This window comes from Melospiza melodia, chromosome 3 (assembly GCF_035770615.1).
Source record: "Melospiza melodia melodia isolate bMelMel2 chromosome 3, bMelMel2.pri, whole genome shotgun sequence".
In the NCBI taxonomy this organism is placed as follows: domain Eukaryota; kingdom Metazoa; phylum Chordata; class Aves; order Passeriformes; family Passerellidae; genus Melospiza; species Melospiza melodia.
Window position 1 is genome coordinate 109,820,375 of NC_086196.1, and position 19,431 is coordinate 109,839,805.

Genomic DNA, 19,431 nt, shown 5'->3' on the forward strand with positions numbered 1-19,431 from the left:
TTCTGACTATATTTTCTGTTGCATTCCTGAGTTACAGGTGTGAGCCACAGAGAGAGAGAGAGAGCAGCAATCCCTGCTGGAAATGGCTTGGGAATACCATGGAGGAAGCAGGAGCATGGGTGAGATTTTGAGGACGGAAGAGTGAAAGATGAAGTGCTAAATCTGAGACCGTGACTGCTAAAATGAGCTGCTGAACATCAGAGAGCAGGAATTACTGCATTTCCTGAGAGTGCTGCAGAACCTCTGAGCCTTTTATTTCCAGTAGTAGAAACCCACATGGGTCTCAGGAAGTGTTAAAATGACAGGTTTTGAAAGCAACAGTTTTTCATCAAGGCAAAAATATATTTTATATGTATAAAATAGGTATCTTATGCTCTGTGTTTATCTGTTCTGCCCATTCCAGGTCCCCTGAGCAGATAATGCTGCAGTCTCAGCTCCCACAGCTTCCACCCTCAGCTCCCTCTCCCCTCCACCCTGGCTGCTGTGCTGTACATCATTTCAAAGGAGCACAGCTGGGTGCTGGACTGTAATTTCTCATGCAGCTCAGATCAAGTCCATTAGTTTATTTGAAGGTTAGGACCAAGACCATGGAGGTGCACGAGGAGCTAATAGACAGACCGATGTTCCTGCTGTGCTCACGGGGGCTTAAACCAGGGAGAAAATAGTCAGGCATATCCATATTATTTTCACCTTTTGCTTCACCATTTGCAGCAGTCTCATTCATAAATGACAAAGAAACAGCTCCCTGCTGTGAGGTCCTCATACCACAGAGAGCTGTAATGAGTTTGTAACGAGATGGAGATAAGGAAGGTTTTTTGTGATTACTCAGACAAATCTCTGAGTGCAAATCAGAGGGGTATGTCTTTCCATCACTCTCCATGGCTTAAACATCTGAGGATAGTTAAGGTATTCTCATGGCATTTTGTAAGAAGAACTCAGTAAGACAAAAATGTTCTAAATGCATCTTTATGGATTTCTTGCCTTCCGTGTATGTCAGAATCTTTTGTAATTTGACAGCCACTAGCAGTGATTAATGGCTGGCAATATGGCTGGGGGCAATGTGTGTTTCAAAGTCAGTATCAGGGAAGCCTCTGTGATCTGGGAAGTCTTTGGCTCTGGAACTGTCTCCTTGCAAAATCAGAAACAAGTGTTTTGCCTGTGTGCTCCTTGAAGAGTTCCAAATACATACCTGGAATATTAATGAAGATGAGAGTGAAAAACAGGGGAATATTCACCTTGGAGTGTGGTGCTAAACTGAGATTTAAGGGTTGTTTCTGTTTCAGTCCCTTATGACAGCTATAGTAAATTTATATTTTTCATATGTATGCATATATATTTGTGGAGGTGTATACATATAAATGCTCAAGAAAGAAATATTTTATTTTCATTTCCTTAGAAGAATCAGGTGTTTTTTGTGTTGAATCTTAGCATGGGTAATATATATCCAGATATTAAAGTAACCATGGCAAAATAATTAAATAAATATTTCCAAAGATGACTCCTGTACCTCATTCACTGTTCTTTTCAAAAGGTATGTTTATGAACAAGCCATTTACATCCACAAGTAGATGCTCTACAGGATTTCAGGTACAAAAAAAATTAAAAGGTCAGACAATTACAATAAATAGGTTTACTGTATAACATAAATCTCATTTCTATTTGCCATGTCCTGTCCTTCTTAATTAAAGCATCAGACCTCATATACAGTCTGGAGCAGCTCAATTATGAAAGGTCAGATCCATCAGTTTATTCCTGATTGGTTTATTAATTACTGGCCTTGAGCCTTGATTCAAATCAACATTCTTTGCTCGGGATAAAAGTGATTATTATGCTACAAATAATATGTTACAAATAATATACTGTACTTTTAAACAAAAAATATATTGGAAATATTTACAAAGAAAGCTTCCACTGGAGTTGGCTTTGATGGAATTATGTTCTCTTGTGCCATGAAGTCTGACTTTCACAGGTGACCACTGGCAAATTTCTAAACAGTGTTGTTACTGAATCCCTTTAATCCATAAAATGGATGGAAAAAATGCTGTGAGCTGAAACTCTATTTCAGTTTTGTAAGGATACAAATACATAACTTCAAATACATAAGCTTTCAAATACATAACTTTCATCCACGGTTTTCAAGATATTTTTAAATGGGATTTCTGATGGTTCTCTGATAGTTTCTCACGAAAACTTTCTGCTTGCAAACCTACTCTATTGTGCCAGCTCCAAAGAAGTGGAAGAACTTTTGATGGCAAATCAAAACCAGATCTGCAGAAACAGCTAAGTTGTGTCTGGAGACACTGTGGATGCTGTTAAAGACAAGGTACTAATGGATCTATCCATTAAAAATAAGAGAAGGCAGGAGCTTGCTTTTCCTTTGTCATTTAATGTATTTAATGTATTTAATGTATTTAATTTTCTATGTACTTCAGCAACTTGGATATTGCATATACCTGAAAGCAGTGGCAGTTAAGAAAGGTTTTATTTATTTACTCCAACAGTAAATGCCTTTTTCAGCTGATGGGAAAGGACAAACTGGTCCTGCTTTGCTCAGCTGCTCTGCTTTGGTTCATGAGCTCTTGGGCTGGGCTCCTGTCCCCTCTGCCTCAAAGGATGGACACTCCACCGCTGGTCTGAGCCTGGGGAATGCTTCACCCTCTTTAGCTGTCCCTGAAAGGAAAAAAAAACAACCAAAAAACTTCAAAAACCCCCATCAAAGCACTGCAAGTTTAGGCACATAATTATCTTCTCAAGATTTGGCCCGAACTGATCCCAGCCTACGCTCCTTCCTCTCACGCTGTCGTGACAGGATTTCAGTCAGGAACACGCGGCTCTCTCTGCCTGCAGACGCGATCGAGCGGCAGCGGAGCCCCCGGCCGGCCGCGCTCCGCCGAGCCCGGACCCCCAGCTCATCCCGCCGGGAGAACCCGCCCCGGGTGGAGCCTCCGGGGGCGCGGATCGCGGCCGAGGGGCCGGGCCGGGCCGGGCCGGGGGCGTTGCGGGGCTCGGGGCGGGCCCGGGCGCGGCTGCGGGGGGCGGCGGCCGCCCGGCCCCGGCTGCGTGAGGCGCTGCCCGCTCCGCCGGCCGGGGGCTTCTGTGCCGCTCGCCCGCCGGCAGCTCCCGCCTGGCGGAGGGGGGCGCGGAGGGCTCTCCCCGCCATGGCCTTCACCTTCGCCGCCTTCTGCTACATGCTGTCGCTGGTGCTGTGCGCCGCCCTCATCTTCTTCGCCATCTGGCATGTGAGTACCCCAGCCCCGCAGCCCCCGCGCCGGAGGCGGCTCCAGCCGCGGTCCGCGCAGGGTCCCGGTGCCGTGAGGGAGCCGTGAGGGAGCGGGGCGGGCTGAGGCGGGGGCGAGCAGCCCCTGGCCCGGGCGGCCGGGGAGCGGCGTCCCGCGGTGGGGCCGGGGCGGACGGAGCTTGCCTGAGACCTCTGCGTGTGCGACCGTGTCAATTTCACTGCTGGGAGCGCACGGAGCCCCGGCCACGGGGCTGTGGCAGCCCGGGGTCCGTCTGTGGCACCTCGGGGTCTGTGGGACCTCGGCGGCTATGGCAGCCCGAGGTCTGTCTGTAGCAGCCCGGGGTCCGTCCGTGGCAGCTCGGGGTCTGTCTGTGGCAGGCCGGTGTCTGTCTGTCTGTCTGTCTGTCTGTGGCAGGCCGGTGTCTGTCTGTCTGTCTGTGCCAGCCCGGGGTCTGTGCCAGCTCGGTCTCCGCTGCCGGGAGCGCTGTCCCGGCCCCGCGGTGCTGGCGGCGCTCTCCAGGTGACACCATCCGCTTCTCTCGCCTGCGAACAGAGCGCTGTGACGGGGAAACAGCCCCGTTTCTGATCAAGCAGATACGGTGTTTTCCCTTAATAACTTCCTAAAAAGTTGGATGGGAAACTCGCTCGTCCTTCTGATACACGACCCGCGCATTGTGGTCCACCTTTGTTAATTTCACTGCACGGGGCTGCTGCTCGTTCCGTGCTGTTCTGGGTGCCTGTGGTAGGCGTAAACGTGTAACTCAGATGTGAGATCGCTCTAATGCGTAACTTGCAATTCTTTTGAACTGTTACATATTTTAGAATTAATTACACTTCGTGTGTGCTACACGATAGCTCCGTGCTGTAAGCATTCAGGATGGAGCAGGGTAAGTTGGAATATTGAGCGAGTCTCATGGATGCTTCCACAGCTACCTGATGGAGTATGATTAAAAGAAAAACCCTCCTTTGACTGACAAGCAAGGGAGCTGCAGAGTTTGTTTTTATTGAAATGGAAGTAAAGCTGCTAGCTTAGTTGTGTTTGCGCTCTGAAAGAAATCCTTCTGTTGCAGGAATGCTTCGAAATGTAATTATTTTGTACTCTTCATGGGACTGTTACAAGTTCTTTTTTTATTATTTTTTTATTAAGGAAACCACAAAGCTGTGATGGTATTGCCAACTGCTGTTGTGATGTCAAAGTACTGCAAGGCTGTAAAGGCTCTGTAGCAGGCAGCTACTGCACTACTCTGAAAAAAGGAGTAGTAAAATTTAGATTATTACTCATGTTTTCTCTCCTCCTCTTCTGCAAACCTTTAGGTCTCCAAAAGTGACAATTCCACAGCTTCCTCAAGGGGCTTAGAGTTAGAAGTGTGTTCTCCTTTGAATCTCTAGCTACAAATTAAACTGCAGCAATTTTAATGGTTGTTTTATGTGTTTGAAGTTTGTCACTGTGTCCTCTTTTTTTGAGTCTGGAGTTGATGTCCTGTGAATTCATAAAGGACTTGTAGCAAATCTGGCAAATAATTCTCCCATAAATGACTGCAGTTACTGCAAATTTACTCTTATTGAAACATTTTTTTAAACTTTCATTCTATAAACTCATGAAGAGCAATCCCTGAGTGCAAGAGCTCTGTAAAGGCAACTAGGAAAGAAAACCTCTTCTTGATACATTTATGTTTATGCTGCATGTTTCTTACATCTGTTGAAAAATTGTTGAGGGATTGAAATGGAAAATGGCTGGAAATGTTCTTGTGTTGTAAGAGTGAAAGAATTGTCACTATCTTTTCTAGTAAATAGAAAAATTCTAATAAAATACATGGTTTGTGAAGGCAAGTCGTGGAATAACAGATTTAACACCCTGCCCAAATAATCTTTTGGGTGTCCATGTTATCCACATACACAGAACACAAGGACTTTTATTATCCTTTCTGTAAGAACTGGTGCAGCCTGGTTTCTTCTCTAAGTTATGTATTGAGTCATAGGAGTTTCTTTCACCTTAAACATCTCAGTAGTGAAAATCTTCCCAAGAAACAAAACTCCTACTCCTTCCCTGTGACCTGATTTTTCTTCCACTATAATATACTGGTAAGGGACAGTAAATATATTGCACATAGGTTCTAATAATGGCAGAGGAGTGTTCCCATGATTACATTGTCCTGCGTATTTTTTAAGACATTCTGCTGCTAAGAATAAGTTGAGTGTCCTATCACTCTGGAAGATTTCTGAGAATAAGAATTTATATTTTGCAAATTATTTTAAAGGATAAGAAAAAGCTGTAGCATTTGGACTTGATATTGTTCTAACCTGAAGCTGAATGAGGTTTGGGCATATATCTGGAATGATTTAACAGCAGATTAAGTAAAACTTCCTTTTCTTCCTGCTGGAAAGTCAGATGAATTATGAATTTCATTCATATTGATCTAATAAGTATAATATAAACTGTACAACCAAAACAAGAGAGTAAGGTGAGGATTTTTATTTTTGGACACTGTGCTTTTCTGGTGCCTTTCCTCTGAGAAGTTAAACTGTACATTCCTTACTCTTTGGAAGCAGACAGAATGAAGCTGCTGAGAGCATTTTAAAGGAATTGAGAACAAAATGCACAGTCCTCCAGATACCTGGAATATATTGTAATATTTTTCCTGCCTCTGGGTGATTTTCTTGTATAGGTAGCCAGAGGTGTCTGTCATAAAAAAACCTCCCAACAAAACCAAATTAGAAATTATCAAGAAACGTTTGTTAACAATAATTCCTGTGCAGAGCTTAATGTATTATTGCTGGAATTCCACTCATATATATTAAGTGGAAGAAAAAGGCTTGAAAATCTTCATGTACTGCATTAAACCAATGTGGCACTCTGTGGTGCAGGAATTTTTACAGCATTTTGGTTGTTCAGTGACCACATTTCCTCTGGGTGTAATGTCACAGTATTAGGAACATCCTACAGAAGTGTGTGATACAACTAACAGCAAAATTTTTTCTACTAACTGCATAATTTGATATCCTCATCTGATCTTGTTGGAAGCTCAAGAACAGTGTTAGTCCTCCTACTAACTATCACAGGCACTTTGTTTTGCTGTCCTCAGCTCTTTTTCTTCTTTATATACAGCTTTTTACTGATCAGTTTCATTCCATTCCTAAATGATATTGAGCTAAGATTTTAGCTTCTTGTTAACATTGAGCTGAGCCCTATCAAGTCTGTTTGAACTCCCAACAAGCCTTGACACAGCACATTCATTTCTAGTGTAGCTCCACTGAATTGTCTCAAGTGAAGTTAACTGAAGTTGACCAAGTTGTGCCTTATTTCTCCTCAGTTAAAAAGGGATGTGCTTGTGTTGAGTCCTGCAGCACCGACCGTGCTCTCTTAAAGCATATTGGTTTTGAGTAATCTGAGTCCTTCCCTTCTGGTGATATTTTAAGATGGAAAGACTTGCTTTGAGATTTGTTATTTAAAGGAAAGCTTTAAGAAAAGACCTTTTCAAAGTGGTCCATGGCAAAGCAATTCATAAGTCCAAGAACATTGCTGTTAAAAAGAAAAGAATTTCCGTGGTGGGCCATCTCTTTTTCAAGTCGTACAAGCAAATCTTTGCATGTGACTGCTTCATAACCTAAGGATTGCCAGAAAGTTTCAGGGCTATCGTGCCAGTGAAAAAATTGGCAATGCCAGTGTGAGAAGTTGTGCCACACTGGATGTTTTCTGGAATATTTTGATTTAGCTGAGAACACAGATGAATCCAGGAACAGCCCTTTGGCACAACAAGAGCGGCGTGTGTTGAAAGTGATGGCAGCTACTTGAGCCAAGCTTAAGGAGAATAAAGCAGCAGAGGATGGAGGTTTTTTGGTTTATGCCCCCCACACCACCTTATTTTTCTTTTGGATAGTATTAATCTTGATAAACTACTTAATATAAATTTGGCTTCACTTAACGGTTACAAGTTCACAAGTATAATTAGAAACAGTGGCAGGCTGTGACTGAACAGAGTGATATAGGCTAAGATTGACTTGTAGTTTTAATCAAAGCATCCTTTTTTTTTTGCAAACACCAGGGAATTAAGCCCTTGCAATCTGTATTCAGTGTTGTTTCTGCTAATGGCTTTGTGTTTTATGTTTATCAGATACCTTGAGTTATCTATGCCTTGTTTTCTCATTTGCTAAGTGTGAGTAATGGAACTAAACTGCAAGTACTGCCTGTCACTTTATTTAAGACTATTCTTAAAATGTCTTTGCTTTCTGACAGAAGGTGCTATACACATGTAAGGTGTTGCCACTTCTGGTTTTTGTCACTGTAGCATCCTGGTGATGTGGACTGTAATTATTAGCACTCAAGTTTCAATAGCTCAGGTAAAAAATTCAAAAGCTCTCAAAGAGTTGTGGATGCAGAATTTGATGAGTATTTGGTTTCTGGCTTACTTAGGCTTCTTCATAAAATTCCTAGTTTAATTTCTGATAAATTGTACAGCCTTAATTTTGAATATACATAAAAAGCACATAAGCTTGGCTTGACAGCAAATTCAGTTGAACAAAACACTTTGGTCACAAACTGAGTGCTGATCTGTCAGTGTTCTCTGTGTTATCTGTGTCTTATTGTTTCTGTAGCTGAGGTTTGGAGGAGAGCTCTGCCCTACCTGAAAGCTGTAAAGAGATCTGTGATCTGACTTGAGCCTGTGCTTCTCTCTGGTGAAGGCTGCCAGCCATCTCAATTTAACCTCTCTGCAATGCTTTAGAGCCTGTCTAGAGAATAAAGTCTGTCATTTCCTTACAGACTTCTGGTCAAGCCTGAATTCTGTTCAGACATTGAAGTTCAGTACTGTTCTCTAATGAGTCATTAATGCATTTCTCTGAGAATGTTGGTTAATTATGTGCTTAAAAATAAAATCAGATTAATGCTTGATGAAGGGGAGCACAAATGCTATTGCTGTGTGTTATACATATTTCTTGAAAATGTCTTTTCTTGCCCAAGCAGCTAAGCACATTGTCCCTCAAGGTTTTATAGTCAGGACAGTTTAAGGAATGAGTCTGATATTTCCACTCTTTTTAAAGACAGAACAGCCAGACTGCCCTGGCTATAACATAGCTTGACAGTTCCCTTACAACTTTTCTTTCAGAAGTTTGTCACATTAATGCTGACAGACAGATATTAGGCCAGGCAGCACAAGCTGTGGAGCAAACTGTATCTTTTCTATTGAGAAAGAGGTATATCTGAGTTTTGTAACCTTGCCACGCTTAAATAATAATTAAAAAGATCACAGAAGTCAGTCTATGGGCCCCAGCACAGACTTAAGCAGCATCTCTGTGTATGCTTGAACTGTCATGATGAGATTTATTTGGAGAAAGATTTTAAATTGTGTGTGTTTGCCACTGGCTGTAATTCTGGATGCCTCACAAGGCACAGTGACTCCATTATCTGTGTAAAATAAATTATTCTGTGGAGTCTCGTGCCTCCCACAATATGTGGAGAGAGCTATTTAAATCTTATTTGGTTGTCACATATCCGAGGGGTTTTTGGTCTTAGGATTAGTTGTAAAATCTACTTACTAAAGGGATTTATATCTAAATTGGTAAAGAATGTATTTCTAGTGCTTTTAAGTAACTGCTATGCTTGTTAATAAGCAAGGCAATATAGCTGTCATATTTTATTAGACCATGAGTGAAACTCTTAGACTGAGTTGGAGGCATGAGTTTATAGTTCATTACATGTGTTTGTTTATTCAGCCACCACATACTGCTTTAAATCAAATTTAAAACATTGAATTCAGCCTTCAGACTCTGGCTTAGTGGATTACCCTCACCCCAACATAAATATCCTTTTAGCAAAGTGTTTTTCAGAAGGAGGAGAAAGCTCAGCAGAGAATGTTTTCCATACAGATAACAGACACCTCTTTGACCCATTCCTCTTTGTCAGACATGCCTCTCATTTATAACCAGTGTGACTGCTGACAGCTGGAGGTGACTCTACCCGGCAATGGAACTTGGTCTCATTTAAGCTGTAAACTGGGAATACTGGGAGGTTTACTATTCTGGTGATGATAGTTTGGAAAACACTTCCAATTTCTGTGGAAACAAAGAGTATCTCCCGCATGAAACAGGTAAAAATTAGTATTATTTCCACTTTGAAAAGAGTCACTTAAAGTCACAGGGCAGAGTCAGCTGATGGGGTAAAGGCAGAAGAATGTCAAATACTGTTTGATTTACTAGGTCACCTTCCAGGGTTTCAGAGCTGGAAGTTCCCTGTTAAAAATTCAACTTGTGACTGTGATGGTGTGCAGAGAGCAAGAAGCAATTTTATTAACTGAATGGTTCCTGTATTCCTTGTTAGTAATTACAACTTCAGAAATGTCTTGTTCCTCTTAAAAGAAATGGTGAAAGGTTCATAGAATAATTTTGATTGGAAGAAATCTAGGAAATCATCCAGTCAAATCTCTTCTTCAAGGAAGGCTTAATTTCAAGGTTAGGCCAGGCTGCTGAAGGACCTGTCCAGATCACTGGTGAACTCTCCATGTGTGGAGAGATGAAACAGTGCCTGGATGGATGAGGGGAGAGCTGTGGATATTGTGCACTTTGACTTCAGCAAGGCTTTCCTCACTGTCTCTCACAACATCCTCGCAGGCAAACTCAGGAAGTGTGGAGAGGGTGAGTGGACAGTGGGGTGGATGTGGAGCTGGCTGAATGCCAGATCTCAGAGGGCTGTTACCCATGGCACAGGAGAGTGCTGTTCCCTAAGGGTTGGTACTGAGCCCAGTGTTGTTTGGCTTACCCATCCATGACTTGGATGAGGGGCAGATGTGTCCTCAGCAAGTTCACTGGTGGCACCAGGCTGGGAGCAGAGGCTGATACCCCAGAGGGCTCTGCAGCCTTCAGAAGGACCTCAGCAGGATGGAGAGATGGGTAGAGAAGAGCTGCCTGGAGTTCAGCAAGGGCAAATTCAGGGTCCTGCACCTGTGTTGGAATAACCCCAGGCACCTGTGCAGGCTGGGGGCCAACCTGCTGAGAGCAGCTCTCTGGAGAGGGACCTGGGGGTCTGGTTGGGCAGCAAGCTGTCCCTGAGCCAGCAGTTTGTCCTTGTGGCTGAGAAGATGAATGGTATCCAGGGATGCATTAGGAAAACTGTTGCCAGCAGGTCAAGGTCCATGGTCCTGGCCCTCTGCTCAGCCCTGGTGAGACACATCTGCAGAGCTGTGTCCACTTCTGGGCTTCTCAGTACAAGAGAGATGTGGAGCTGCTGGAGCAGGTCCAGGGGAGGCTACAAAGGTGATCAAGGGACTGGAGCTCTTCCTTCTGTGGAAAGGCTGAGGGAGCTGGGCCTGTTCTGCCTTGAGAGGGAACCTCACCAATGTCAGTATCTCAAGGAAGGGCGTGAAGAGGACAGGCTCTTCTAGAGTGGTGCCAAGCAACAGGACAAGAGGAATGGGCAGAAGCTGATGCAGAGGAAGTTGAAGGAGAAATTCTGCACTTGCAGCTGAGCACTGGGACAGATTGCCCAGAGAAGCTGTGGAGTGTCCCTCACTGGAGATATTCCAGAACCATGTGGACACAATCCTGTGCCATGTGCTCTGGGATGACCTTGCTTGAGCAGGAGGTTGGACCAGGAAACCTACTGTGGTCCCTTCCAAACTGATCCACTCTGTGATTCTGCAAGTTTGAGAACTTGTTCCACTACCTTATTCATTGCACTGTGAACATTGTTTTCTTACACACGGCTGGAATTTCTGTGGTGCAGCTTCTGACTTTTATGTTGTCCTTATGGTGCATTCCCCTGAAAAAATTTTTGTGCTAACTTCTGTGGAACCCACCCCAGGAAACTGAATTCAAGATCACGGAGCAAATCCTCCTAGATGCCATGCTAAGGAAAAGAAAGAAATGGTTGGTGACAGCCAACACATCCTCACTAAGGGCAAATCACACTGAGAAATTTGGTGACCTTTTACAACAGGGTTACTGAGTTGATGGATGAGGGAGGAGGAGTCATCTGCCTGGACTTGTGCAGAGCATTTGACACTGTCCTGAGTGACATCCTTGCCTCTAAACTGGAGAGACATGGATTGGACAGATGGAGAACTCAGTGGAATCAGCTGGACAGTTGCACTCTCAGAGTTGTGGTCAGCAGCTCGATTGTTGAGACCAGTGACAAGTGGTGTTTCCTGGAGGTGGGAATGGGAACCAGTGCTGTCAAACCTCTCTGGTGACGTAGAAGGTGGGACCAAGGTCACCCTTGGTGGGTTTAATGACACCAGGCCGTGGGGTGTGGTCAACACGTGGGACGGAAGGGATGCCATCCAGAGGGACATTGACAGCTGGAGAAGTGTGTCACAAAACAACACAAAATGAACGACACTCGCACGCTGAGATGTCCAAGGCAAAAAAAGGCCATTTCTGGACCTCCAAATTTATAGAATTCTAAAAGTGACCATGGATTGGAGGATGAAATTGTCACTTCTCCAACCACACTGGTCAAATTAACGGTTCATCAATTCTCTCTTCCTCCAGAAGGGAATGAAAAACAATCATTATTTACATGAAAGTATGTGAGAAACTCCATTACAAAAATGTAAACATCAGAAGGCTTAGAAAAACTTCAGAAGAACAGGGCGACAGAGGTGGACCTGTGTGAGCCTTGTGACATTCAACAAGGCCAAGGACCAGATCCTGCTCCTGGGTCAGGTGCAACCCAAGCACAAACACAGCCAGGGTGGAGAATGGATGGAGAGCAGCCCTGAGCAGGACTGGGGGCTGTTGGTTGGTGAGAAACTCAGCATGACCTGGCAATGTGTGCTCACAGCCCAGAAAGCCAAACGTGTCCTGGGCTGCATCAAAGGAGCTGTGACCAGCAGGTCAAAGGAGGGGATTCTCCTCCTCCACTCTGCTCTCCTGACATCCCACCTGGAGTGCTGTGCCCAGCTCTGGAATCCCTAGCATAAGAAGAACTGTTGGAGTGTGTCCAGAGTAGTTCCACAAAGATGCTCAGAGGTTTGGAGCACCCTGAGAAGGCTGAAAGAATTGGAATTTTTCAGCCTGGAGAAGGCTCCAGGGAGACCTTACAGCACCTTCCAGTACTGGTATGGGGCCTACAAGAGAGCTGGAGAGGGACTTTTTACAAGGAACAGAACAAGAGGGAATGGCTTTGAACAGAGGGTAGGTTTAAATTCAGAGAGCCGTCAGTGCACTTTGTGAAGGGAGGACAAAAGTCTTTACGTTTTTCTCAGCTTCCCATTGAAAAGGTATTGCTATAAAGCAAGGATTTATTTTAGGATTGTCATTGTGGAAAGTTACATTAAAATCACAAAACATTGACAATGGAAGTAGGTTTTCTCAGCAAGATACTGCAGGAGTGCTGAACTTGTGGCTCCAGTTTTGATTATGTGAGCACATGAAGCAGAACACAGGGGAGATGAAGAGGTAGTGCCATCACTGAGTTCTTCCATTGTGCATGGCTCACCAATGTAACAGGTCATGAAAAATCTGAGTTGGTCTTGGGTCCTTTTGTATTTCTATGCTTTTGCAGGTCATGTCATATTCTAGTTGTCAAATATAGGTTGGGTTTTTTAAAATACATCCAGAAGTCTAAGCACATTGCTGGAGAAACCAAAGCTTAAAGACTTAAGGAAACTGACAGTAAAATGGTAATAATTAGCAACTTATAGCCCTTGCAATTATCTCATACCAGATAGTGTGCAAGTGCCAGGCATTGTTGATACAAGCACCATTTTTTTAATAGAATGACATTTGATTTTTTAAATGCATTTAAATGCCAACCATCTTCACGCTGTGTGTGAGTCACGGTTTCAAGTGTGTAATTGTTTAGTCAATCTTCTGTTGCATTATTATTTTATCACGCTATGAGTTTGGGCTAAATAGTTCACATTGTATCAGCATCTAACTAGAAACTTCTTTATACATTCAAAGAATGGGCATTTATAAGCAAACATAATGAAGGCTCCACTGAAATCAATTTGATTGCATGTGCTTCAGAGTTGTTCTTCCCTCAGTATTATATAAACACTATTAGCAGATCCTTTAGAAAATTGATTTGCTGATCATCCAAGTGACAGGCCTGTTTGAAGCTATGCTGAAATGTATCTTTATCCTTAATCATGCTCCTGTAATTAAACTAAGGAGTTTTATGAGAACATGCCTGAACAGATGAGGATGTTTTTGGGTGTTGTTCTTTTAATCTCAGTTTTTGATCACTTTTACACGTTGTTGTGTCCCTTCCCCTTGCCTCTTTTCTGCAACCACAGCTCCAGTGCTGCTTTATTTCTTGCCCTTGCTTCAGCCCTGCAAACCCAGCTGTGTGGCTGAAGGCCATTTCACACATGTCTGTGTGTGTGTCTTGGCCTTGGAGTTGTTTCCTCCAAGTTCTGCCTGGCCTCTTTTTGGCCAAGAAAGAAAACTTGGGAAGGTCTTTAAGGTGCTCATCCCTGCCTGGTGCTGCCTGCATTTAGAAGAGCCCCTGTTCCATTGTCCTGCCTCTTGCTGGTCCAGCTGGGCTCCTGCTGTGCCCCTGAAAGTCGGGAAGCACAGATCCAGCAGAATTCCTGCCTCCCACGGGCTTCTTTCTGAGACAGCTTTAGTAGAACTCCACTGCTGAGTGGGTAACAGGGAATAAAAATGACGTGGGAAGGGGGAAAATGGAACTGTGGGAGGGAGGACTTCAGGGAGAAAGATGTGAAGGAAAGAGGAAATGAGAGGAAGAAAATCCTTGTATGAGCAAGGGGACTAACAACAGGGAAGATTTCTGTGTTCTCATTCTCATTTGGGAGGCAATTATTTGGGCAGAAGAGGCTGCCTGAAGCCAGAAGGTGTGGTTAATTCAGGTGGTGGATGTTTTTGGAAAGCCCATGTTATGAGTCTTCTGTGTGGGTATGGTGTAATGTGTGACATGCTTGAACAGATTTTTTAGTGACAGAACCCAGATTCCTTTATGTGAATCCTGGTTTTTGGTGAATGTGCATAAATTGCTGCTCTCAGGAATGGAGAACATGGGAGAGGGGGGAAAAGTATCAGCAGCAATGAGAGGAAAACTAAGGAGTGTGTGGGGAAAAGGAAGGTAATGCTTCTCCCAAGCATGTATCAGCATAACAGAACTTTAAAATATCAAAATAATAACTTGTAGCAATGTGTAGGAGTGTTTGGAAGCTCAAGAAAAGAACAAATTGTGTTGTGGTGATAAGACTGGATACTTGCTTAGAGACAGCACCAGCCAGCTGGCCAGTCTCTCACCCCTGACTTTTATCTACTGATACTGGAAAGAATCTTCTCTTTTGATCTCATTCTCTTACCGTCTTCTTTGGGGCAAATATTTTTTTCTAGTTGTACCTATTTTGGTACATTTTCCCATCTGTTTACTACCCTGTCCCTGAATTTATTCTGCAGAAACAGTCTGTTTATTCCTAGCTTTGGATTATCAGCTTCGAGCTGTTAAGTAATAGAAAAAGTGCTTTGGTTCACTTTGAGAATAGTTTATGAAGATGGAGCTTTGTGGCTGTAGTGCATCTGTGTGTTTCTCCTTGCACATACTATAATTCTGGTGAGAATTAAAAGATAAGTAGAAACATTGCATGGGAGCACACTGAATTTAAGGTGAGATAGATTAGAGATTGTTTGTAATTTTGAGGAAAACCAGGGGCAGAAGAATAAACCCTCTCACCTCCATAGGTAGGCAGTTATCTTGCTTCCATACAGAATAAACCAGCTATTGGTCCACTGTAACCAGGCCACCTTTCCTGCTCCCTTGTGCACCTGGCCAGCCTCTTGTACAGGTGTTTCACCAACCCATGTGTAGCCTGTCCTCAGTTTGGTGTGGAAAAAACTGGATAGTGAAGAATTTGGCCTATGCAAGTAGCAGATGTACAAATCTCTAGTGATGCATCTGTGATATAGGGGCTGTGAGAAAGACATTGGAGTTGTTCAATTTCTTACTGTGTTTTTTTAGTTGATATGGAGTTTAGTGTAAAGAGAAGCAAGGGCAAAGCAGTGCTATCTCTGGTGCTGAAAGCAGAGTTCTGCAGCCTCTCCTGGACATGGACAGAAAATCACACTGCTTTCATCTCCCTCTGCTTGGCTGGGGGACCTGCAAACCAATTCATCTGCACTAGATATTCCCTGAATCAGAGCCACAGATCTGAGTTTGACACCTCAGCTGTAAACCTTGGATCCAAACTCCCATCATTTCCTCTTGGCCCATTGAAGACATCAAGACTAGGGGTGAAGTCTTGGCCTAAATTTATACATATGCTTGTTGAGTTTGTCTGCAGATGTGGTCCTTGTTTACAACCTTTCCAGGACAGAAGACAAAGCTGATGCAAGAATCTGTATGACTTTGTTATGATGACCTTTGCTTTGATCAAGGCACTGGAGCATCTCCCTTCTGAGGGAAGGCTGAGGGAGCTGGGCCTGTTCAGCCTCAGGAAGGGACAACACATTGGGGACCTCATCAAATGTCTGTCCGTGTCTGAGGGAGGGTGCCAAGAGGACAGAGCCTGGCTCTTCTCAGTGGTGCCAGTCAGCAGGACAAGTGGCAATGGGCAGAAGCTGATGCACAGGAGGTTCAGCCAGACTGTGAGGAAGAACTTTCCTGTGCAGTGACCAAGCACTGGACCAGAATGGCCAGAGGAGGTGCGGAGTGTCCCTCACTGGAGATATTCCAGAGCCATGGACACAATCCTGTGCTGTGTGCTGTGGGATGACCCTGCTTGAGCAGAGAGGTTGAAAACACTGTGTTCCCTTCCAACCTGACCCATTCTGTGATGCTGTGACACCTTTTCTTGGTTTGCTGAATGTGTGGCTGTGGCTGTGGCTGGGAATCCTTGTTGTAGCAGGTTGTTTGCTTTTCAAGTCCTGACCATCACATCAAGTTAATACCTAACTAAGAAGTGACAACATTCCCAGTAATGACATGTCAGTTTGATGTCACTGGTGCTCTGTGAAAAACTGATCTTGGGGTTTTGGTGCTGGACTGAAGAGATCAGAAGCAGTTAGAGACTGAAATGTTTAAAAGGTTTTGATCTTGTTATCTAAATTGAAAAACCTGTTTGTTTTATAAGGAATCCACATTAAGTACCCCAGTGCATGTAGGAGGAGGAGACCATATGCATGAAGAGAATATTGGCAGCATGCTTGTGTCAAAAGCACAAGGAGTGTGGGAGACTCTGTTCCCTATTGCCGCAGAGATTCCACCTGTATTTCCCCCAGCCTACAATGATGCACAGATATTGTGCCTTTGGGGCTGCTGGGAAACACTGTCAAATGCTCTGTAAGATTTTATTGGAAAAAAAGAGAAGAGCACACATACAAGAGCTTGGGAATGCCAACCATGCCTGCTGCCTTTGGTTCAGACCCTGACATTAACTCACCACTGACCCATGGAGTCTTCAGCCAGCTGAGGTAGAGGAATAGTTTCTACCACACTGAATGTAATTAAATGGAAGCATTGCATCTCTGTGTCCAAGAAAGCTTCCCTTCTGTTCAGAACAATGTGGTGTATTCACCAGTTTAGGTGCTAATTGAAAATGTGGGGTTTTTTGCCTTCTTACTGGTAGCAAATGTTTGTGTCCCACTGAGGGGTGAGTTGTGGAGCGTGTTTGATTCACAGAACACTGCTGCTTTCTGAACTGGTTCCCTGTAGTGAATGCAGTAAAGTAAGGTGTAAAAAAAAAAAAAAAAGGAAAAAAAGAAGAATAATGACAACAAAATGATGAAATCCTTTGAGAGGGAAAGAAGGATGGCAGTCTGGACACACCTTAAAAATTCCTCCTCTGCTTGAGGTCTGTTTGGAAATGTGTTCAAGCTGCAGGTAGCGAAACTATTAACCTATTTAGAAGCAGGCTCTGTACAGCTATATTAGCCTCATCCCTCCTGCACAGCTTGCTGCTTGTCTTCCTTCTCTTAACAAAATGCACTTTATATGTGCACAGCTGAATTTTGTCTGGCTGCATTTCAGCTGCTGTAGACTGGAAGACAGCGAGTGGGTATAAAGTTGTGATAAAAGCCCAGGTCATCTCTGTCTGTGGTGAATCAGTGGGACATTTGTCTCTGCTGCAGGAGGGGGCTGACATCTCACTTCCAGGATGACTGGGGAAGATATTTCAGTATCTGTGGTGAGTGAGTGAAATCTGTGACCAGAGTCCTGTTGTTCTCCAATAAAAACTGTTTCACCTTGCAGTTAGATTAAATTATTTTTAAAAGCCCATTTTATACGAGTTGTAGAAATCTGTCAATAGATGCTTGTCAAATCATCCTTCTGGAAACATTGTGTGCACAACAGAATTTTGCAGTTGCTGAGGGTTTTTAGTGGTTTTGCCAAAATTAATAACATGAATTCTTTACATTCAGGAATCAGGTTGCTTTTCCAAACTGTGATCTGCAGTGTTGCAATAATAACTGGTACCAGGGACACAGTAACTTTCCAATCAAGGCACTCAAAACTTGGTACAGTGTGGTTGTATTCCTGAAGATAAATTTCTGTATTTTTTCCCAATGTGGATGGAGCTTTTCATGCTTGTGCCAATAGGTTTGGACTGTTTTGAGTGGCTGCCAAATAATTATTCTTAATTCTTAGGGGTTTCCCCTGCACCTCACTGCAGGCTTGGAGATCTGATTTTGTGTAGCTGATGCAGTAATATTGCTTTTGTCCATCTGTATAGAGTTGGGTTGTTTTTTATTTTGCTACTTTTTCACCTGCATAGCTTTTATCTATGCAGGGAAAAAGAGAGGTGTAAATATAGCAGTGCAGGCTGGCGTGTTTGTGCGCACATGCTCTCAGCAAAAGAGTCTTCCTCTATGGATATTCATCAGTATTTACAATTATACCTCTGTATTTCCACTGATAGGTAGGAAATAATTTTGAGTCGTGTTTACAGAATGAAGATTATGCATTTTTATATTTGCATACTGGACTTTCTATTGGAAAAGTCTTATGATCTGGCTAAAATACTGGAGAAATTACACTAAGATTTTCATTACTTTAATCAGCTTAAGCTTCCAGTTAGAGCCTAAAAAGTTTAAATCATGTTGTCCTAAATGCAGCATCTTTTACAGAAAAAGAACTTGAGGAAAGGGATATAGACTGGGTGCTCAGGTGTTTGTGCAGCCCTGGATAGAGCCACATTTTGGATTTCTGTGATGAAGGTTGTTTAATGGTGGCAGCATGTGAAATTCAAGCTAAGTAGAGCAAGGAAATGCCATACAGTTGTTACTGTGAAATCTGACAAATAGAACAATTTTCTACCCTTGAGTGACTCAAAACCATTTGCAACCTTAATCCAAAAAGGCTCTGCTTAAAGCAGTGTTCTGATCTAGAGACGAACAACAGCACAATAATCAGGCAGAAGGCATGGTTTCACTTCTCATGTTATTAGTGTACTGACAGTATTCTCTCTTTCCCTTAAACTTTGTATGGTGCAACAATCCAGAGGCTTTGGTTCTTCAGCCACTGATTCTGTAAATAATTTCATTTCTTTGAGCTTCATTTTTTCCCTTGTATAAAAAATGGAAATTATATTTTCCTTTGTTAAGACCTTCATTGCCTTGGAGGCAGATCTATAACTGCAAAACATTGTTAATTATTATTGTTTACTTTTATTAATATGTGGTGAATTAATTACTCAGAAAATAAAAGAGAAGAGAAGAAAAGAATACTTTCCATCTCACTTTTTTCTTTGCCCTTGATTTGGCTCTCTTGCTAAGGTTCTCATCAACACCAGCATGTCAGATCCACTGGTCTAGGAAGCTACTGTGTGGCACAGAGAGGTATGATGAAAACCAAGACTGGAGACTTCTTTCCCTTTTTAATAGAAGACGCTTAACGAGTGGATATAGACAGGAAATACAACATGATAAAAAGCATAAAATTCAGTGGAATTTGGGGCAGGTCGCCCCTCTGTGACCGTGTTCACAGGGGTCTTAGGATGAGGGAAGAGATGAGGATCTGAGTCCATGCTTCAGAAGGTTTGCTTTATTATTTTATGATATATATTATATTAAAACTATACTAAAAGAATAGAAGAAAGGATTTCCTCAGAAGGCCAGCTAAGAATAGAATAGGAAGGAATGATAACAAAGGTTTGTGGCTCAGCTCTCTGTCTCAGAGCCAGCTGGGCTGTGATTGGCCATTAATTAGAAACAACCACATGAGACCAACCACAGATGCACCTGTTGCATTCCACAGCAGCAGATAATCAATGTTTGCATTTTGTTCCTGA

The 19,431-nt window shown here is 43.2% G+C and overlaps 1 protein-coding gene across 1 annotated transcript in view; it reads left to right on the forward strand.

Moving 5' to 3' along the window:
* Window positions 1-3,104: 3,104 nt before the first annotated feature.
* Window positions 3,105-19,431, forward strand: part of CNIH3 (cornichon family AMPA receptor auxiliary protein 3) — a 53,973-nt gene continuing 37,646 nt past the window's right edge. Inside the window, exon 1 of the mRNA XM_063152563.1 lies at window positions 3,105-3,239. Coding sequence (XP_063008633.1) covers window positions 3,159-3,239 — 81 coding nt within the window. The 5' untranslated portion in view covers window positions 3,105-3,158. The remainder of the gene's footprint in view (window positions 3,240-19,431) is intronic.